This window comes from Apium graveolens, chromosome 7 (genome assembly GCF_009905375.1).
Source record: "Apium graveolens cultivar Ventura chromosome 7, ASM990537v1, whole genome shotgun sequence".
Classification (NCBI taxonomy): Eukaryota; Viridiplantae; Streptophyta; class Magnoliopsida; order Apiales; family Apiaceae; genus Apium; species Apium graveolens.
This window is the reverse complement of record NC_133653.1, coordinates 16,656,183-16,661,668: the sequence shown is the minus strand read 5'-3', so window position 1 is coordinate 16,661,668 and position 5,486 is coordinate 16,656,183. Positions and strand designations below refer to the sequence as shown.

General features: G+C 41.5%; 1 protein-coding gene across 1 annotated transcript; it reads left to right on the top strand.

The window, feature by feature from the left end:
• Window positions 1–420: 420 nt before the first annotated feature.
• LOC141673323 (uncharacterized) lies at window positions 421–1,574 on the top strand. The gene is made up of 4 exons (XM_074480059.1): window positions 421–740; window positions 838–854; window positions 961–1,171; window positions 1,245–1,574. The coding sequence occupies exons 1-4, from the start codon at window positions 576–578 to the stop codon at window positions 1,353–1,355; spliced, it is 504 nt and encodes a 167-aa protein (XP_074336160.1). The 5' UTR covers window positions 421–575; the 3' UTR covers window positions 1,356–1,574.
• The last annotated feature ends 3,912 nt before the right edge of the window (window positions 1,575–5,486 follow it).

The window sequence follows — 5,486 nt, the reverse complement described above, 5'->3', positions numbered from 1 at the left end:
TTTTTCATGGGTTATTAGGTTTTGATCATTACTTGGTCAATTTATAAATTATCAATACCAATATTAGGATTTAAAACAATGTGTGTATGTGTGTGAGATCAGTTTCAGGAGGTGTAAGGACTATCATTAAATGTAACGATAGTCTCTTGGTATTTTGCTATAAATGTTCGATCTATTAGCAGAGATGTGAGGGATTGCGGGATAAAAGAAACAAAGGAGCTGAAAAAAAGAAAAAAATACGTAGAAGATTGACGGGAATGCCACGTCCTGATTTTCCTTTATATAGATATATAAGATACAGAATTTAACTCAAAGATATAAGATGAAGTAGTTCGAATTTAACTCAAGTGTTGATAAAAATGTTTCTTTTTGTGTATTAAATGTTTACCATATATAGATTCTTACGGTAATAATGTTGGGGATCTCGAAAGATATTACATATTTATGTTTTGGACTCGGTAAAACTACTTTAAACTGTATCTATTAGCTGATTAGATTGCTTAGAATGAAAACCTGAAAGATTGAAAAGCTGTTAATGCATTTCAAGGGCTGAAATAAATATAAAGCCATGGGAAATGATATTGAAAGAAATGAAAGAAGGGAACAGTAAGGTCAAATGGATGGACAGGGAACCATATGCTTATTGGAAAGGAAACCCTTTTGTCGTAGACAACAGAAAAGACCTGCTGAAGTGCAATGTTTCTGAAGAACATGACTGGAATGCTCGTCTTTTCGTTCAGGTAAAAAAATGAATTCATTAGGCCAATGAGTAAACAATATCATCTGTTCAAATCAATCTGTTGAAGGTAATCTAGTCATTTCTTGTTTTTTTTCCAGGACTGGATTCGCGAAGGGCAAATCCATGCACTTCTAGGTATGTAAATTGTACCTAAATTTCATATTATAATCTCTGTTTTCATTCTTGTTTCTTAGAAATTCAGACACATGATCAATGTGTAGGTACAAGATTTATATAGAAGGATATGCTTGGTCAGTTAGTGAAAAGTACATATTAGCTTGTGATTCAGTTACTTTGTTAGTGAAACCAGATTACTATGACTTCTTCGTGAGAAGCCTAAAGCCCTTGGAACATTACTGGCCAATCAACAATGATGACAAATGGAGATCAATAGAATATGCAGTAGAATGGGGAAATCTCAATACAGAGAAGGTATTTTACTCCTTCAGATTCATTCTCATTATTAAAGTTGTTTTTGTGATCCTCTAATATATCGCAAATGCAGGCACAGGAAATCGGAAAGGCTGCTAGCACCTTCATCCAAGATGAGCTAAAGATGGATTATGTTTATGACTACATGTTTCATTTGTTAAACGAATACGCAAAGCTCCTATGATTTGAGCCAAAAATACCCTAAAAAGCTGTTGAATTTTGTTCAGAAACAATGGCGTGCAATGCAGAAGGGACAGAGAAGAAGTTTAAGATGAATTCATTAGTGAAGAGTCCTTCTTTGGAAAGTCCCTGCACACTGCCTTCCCCATATACACCCGAAGCTTTTGGCAAATTGGTAAGCGAAAAGGCTGGTGTAGTAAAGCTAGTGTAGATGTGGGAGAATAGTTACTGGAATAGTGTGATCTCATTTCTCATTTCTTGCTTCCTGAGCTCTCCTCTTCTCTTTCACAAAAACCCTAGGTCTTTCTCAGAGTTTTCAAAAGCCTTTGCTCGCGTTCTCTTCGGGCTTTACAAATTCCCACGTATATTTCTTGCATTCTTTTCTCTTGTCTTCTCATGCTTAGTTTTTGCATCAAAATTATGTTTTAAAATTTGCGCCCTTTTTCAGATGGCTGACAAGAAAATGACCCGTTTGGCCAAAATGAACGTGGCCAAGAAATCCAACGAGTTCCCTATTCGGTCAAGGTACACCTCTTTGATCGACATGATCAATACTCGAGGGGATGAGTACCCGTCCGATGCGTACCTGGATGCGCATGATCACGTCGGCATTTTCTGGGATGCAAAGGAGTTGGATAAGATGAAAACTTTCTTCAAGATCAAGGAGCTCTTCAAGTTGGTTCTTGCGGGTCCGGCCGACAGGGCCTGCCAATGGAAGAAAGACGCTCTATGCGTCTTTAGGGACACTTTAAGGGCGGGTATCAGACTCCCCTTTCATCCTTTTATCCCTATTTTACTAGCCGATGTGGGCATCAGCCCTTGCCAACTCCATCTAAACTCTTGGAGGCTGATTCTTTGTTACATGTCGCAATGCGCCAAACACAACGTCCCTACTTCAGTTGCTGTGTTCAAAAAAAAAATTCAGTTCAAGAACAGCCCCGACAAGAATCCGGGGTGGGTTTATTTGAACCAACGCCCCATTATCCCCGACATAGTGAATGGGAAGTCCATCCCTGACAATAACTTGGGGTGGAAGAAGGAGTTTCTGTACGTCCTTTGGGAGGGCGGCGACTGGGGCACCCTCTTTCGCTCATCTTTTGGGCAAGCTGTGGATGGGAGCCCGAATGATATAGTTTTAATTGAGGATGAGACCAGGGCCTTCAACCTCCTTACCCAGGATAAAGGGACATCCCACTCATGGGATATTATCAGGGAGACCGTTCTTGTGGAACGTGGCCTTTATCCCGTTCCTCAAAAAGGTACGTTTTCTTCCTTTTTCTAGTTATCTTCACTTTTCCCACTTTTTTTATTTTACTATTTTCTCAATCCACTTTACTTATTTATTGCAGTTGCTGAGAGGATCGAAGAGGCTACCAAGGTTAAAGACCTGGAAACAACCAGGATGAAGCACGCCGGGAAGGTCTTCAAGGACCCGCGCCTTGGGGATTTCTTCCAGAGTTCCATCTCCAGGCATGGGAAGGAGACGAGGAAGACCCCATCCAACCCTTGCATACAAAACAAAAATCGGGGGCCTTCTTTCAGCCTGCTTGGGGAATTCGGAGGAAGGACTCGACCGTTGGCAATACAAAACTTGCCAAGGAGTGGTCCATTCGGTCTATTTGCCCCATAGACTATCATGATCTTGTCCTTCAACAGGACCTGGAGGCTAACGAGCTCTTTGAAACTCAGGCCCTAGCGACGGTACATATCTTTCTTCTTGTTATCTACAGTTTCTTATCATGATTTTTCTTGTTTCTCACTTTTTCTTCATCTCTTGTAGGCAAATGTCCATTTTCAAGGAGCACTTCACCAAGCCAAGGCTTGGAAAGTTGGCCTAGAAGACATAAACATGAAATTAGAGGAGGCTAACCAGCAAATAGAGGCTCTCCAAGCCCAACTTTCCTCCTCAACTTCTGATCTTGAAACAACCCATTATGACATTTTTATCCTTAAGGCTCAGAAGGACAAGGTCTTTGACGGATGGATGGACACACAAGAGTTCAAAGATCTAATGGTTGAGCGTGATGCCCTCCTTCATCCAGTCAGCTATAAGGAAGGCGGGTACGCTGCTGTAGAGGCCATTCAGGACGAGTTTCCTGAGATTCTTGAACAATCTTCCTTCCATTTCCCTATAAAGGTCCCAACACTTGGGGGTGTTACTGACAAGCTCGCTGATCTTATTAAGGAGGGCACTGCAGGGTCCCCAGTCAGAGCGCCATCAGGAAGCCAAAGCCAAAAACAGAAGAGGAAAGAGCCTGAATCCAGCTTTGAAGAGGAGGAATCTTCTTCTAAGGATGAGGTCGAGCCTATTATAAAGAAGGCCAGGGTGGAAGAGCCTCCAAAACCAGCGTCCTCGAAGGCATCCAAGGCGTCCGAGGGTAGTTCCGCGGAGACCTCTGCGGAGACTTCTGAAGAAACATCTGAGGGGCCGACTCAGGAGACGTCCGAGGAGACTTCAAACAGTGGCTCTGAAGAATATGAGCCTTCGAAGGCCTAACTTCTTTGTATTATGTATTTTTTTGAAACATTCTCAAGCTCTGTAATTGACTTTGGTCATTTTTACTCATTTTGCTTAGTTTTTCAATCACAACCCAGCTTTCCGAGTTTTCAAACTCAAGTTTATAACTTAGTTTTATACTTTACGACATATCAATTTAGTAAGCTAGATCGAACTGAACGCTTTTCATTATAACTTGGTGCTTTTGACACCTTACACGAGATGGGTTAACCTGATAAAAGTAAAACATGTCTCATATCAAACTTATAAAAATCCTAAGAAAGCAAAGCTTCAAGGTGCTTTTAAACCTACTTGTCATTTTGACAAGTGAGAATCGTGCTCAACTTTTTTACATATATAAACCTTCAGGTTCTGCGTGTGCCAGGTTCTTGGGACTTCAAAACCATCCATGATCTCCAGCTTGTAGGTTCCTCTACCTTGAACGCTTTTGACCTTGTACGACCCTTCCCAATTTGGGCCAAGTTTTCCTTTCAGCCCTATACCGGAAGCTTCTACCTTTCTTAGAACTAAGTCTCCCTTCTTGAAGAACCTTTCCATAACCCTTAGGTTATAGTAGAACGAAGCCTTCTTCTGATATTCCACTATCTTCGCATGTGCCTCATCTCGTACTTCATCAATTAGATTCAGGGATAATTTTGCCCGCCCTTATTTTCCTCAACATTAAAAGCTTGGATCCGGGGAGACAAATGTGATATTTCCACAAGAATAACTGCCTTTGCCCCATATGCTAACATGAAGGGAGTTGCTCTATTGGTGACCCTACAGGTGGTCCTATAGGCCCATAGAATCGAGAGTATTTCATCCACCCAATTATTTCTTGACTTCTCGATCCTCCTCTTTAGTCCATCCAGGATTATTCGATTTTCCACTTCTGCTTGCCCATTGGCTTGTGGGTGAGCTACAGAGGTGAATCGCAACTCAATTTTGTTCTCCTCACAATACTTCTTGAATTCCTCATTGTTGAACTGTGTTCCATTATTAGTAACTAGGATACGGGGAATTCCATATCGGCACATGATATTTTCCCACAGAAATTGTGTAACCTGCTTAGTTCTGATCTTGGCCAGGGGCTTGGCTTCAATCCATTTGGTAAAGTAATCAATGGCTACAATCAGGAACTTCCTTTGTATCGTGGCCATAGGGAAAGGCCCAAGTATATCCATTCCCCACATAACGAAGGGGATGGGAGAGTTGATAGAAGTTAACATCTCAGGGGGTTATCGCACAACAGGCACATATTTCTGATAGCGATCACACTTCTTCATATACTATTTGGCATCGGCCATCATCTCTGGAAAATAGAAGCCTAAACGGGTTATCTTATGAGCTAGTGCTCTACCCCCAAGTGCTGCCCATAGATACCTTCATGTACTTCTTCAAGAGCTAAGCGTGCCTCATCGGGCCTGAGACATCTTAAGTAAGGAACTACATAGGATCTTTTGTACAAAATCCCATCTATCAAGGAGTATCTCAGTGCTCGAATAGCCAACTTCCGCGCTTTAGCCTCATCGCTTGGCAGCCAACCAGTTTGAATATGGGTCTTAATAGGATATATCCATGATGTCCCAAGCCCTATAGGAGCAATAAGCTTAACATCAATGCTTCTTGTCTTCAGAA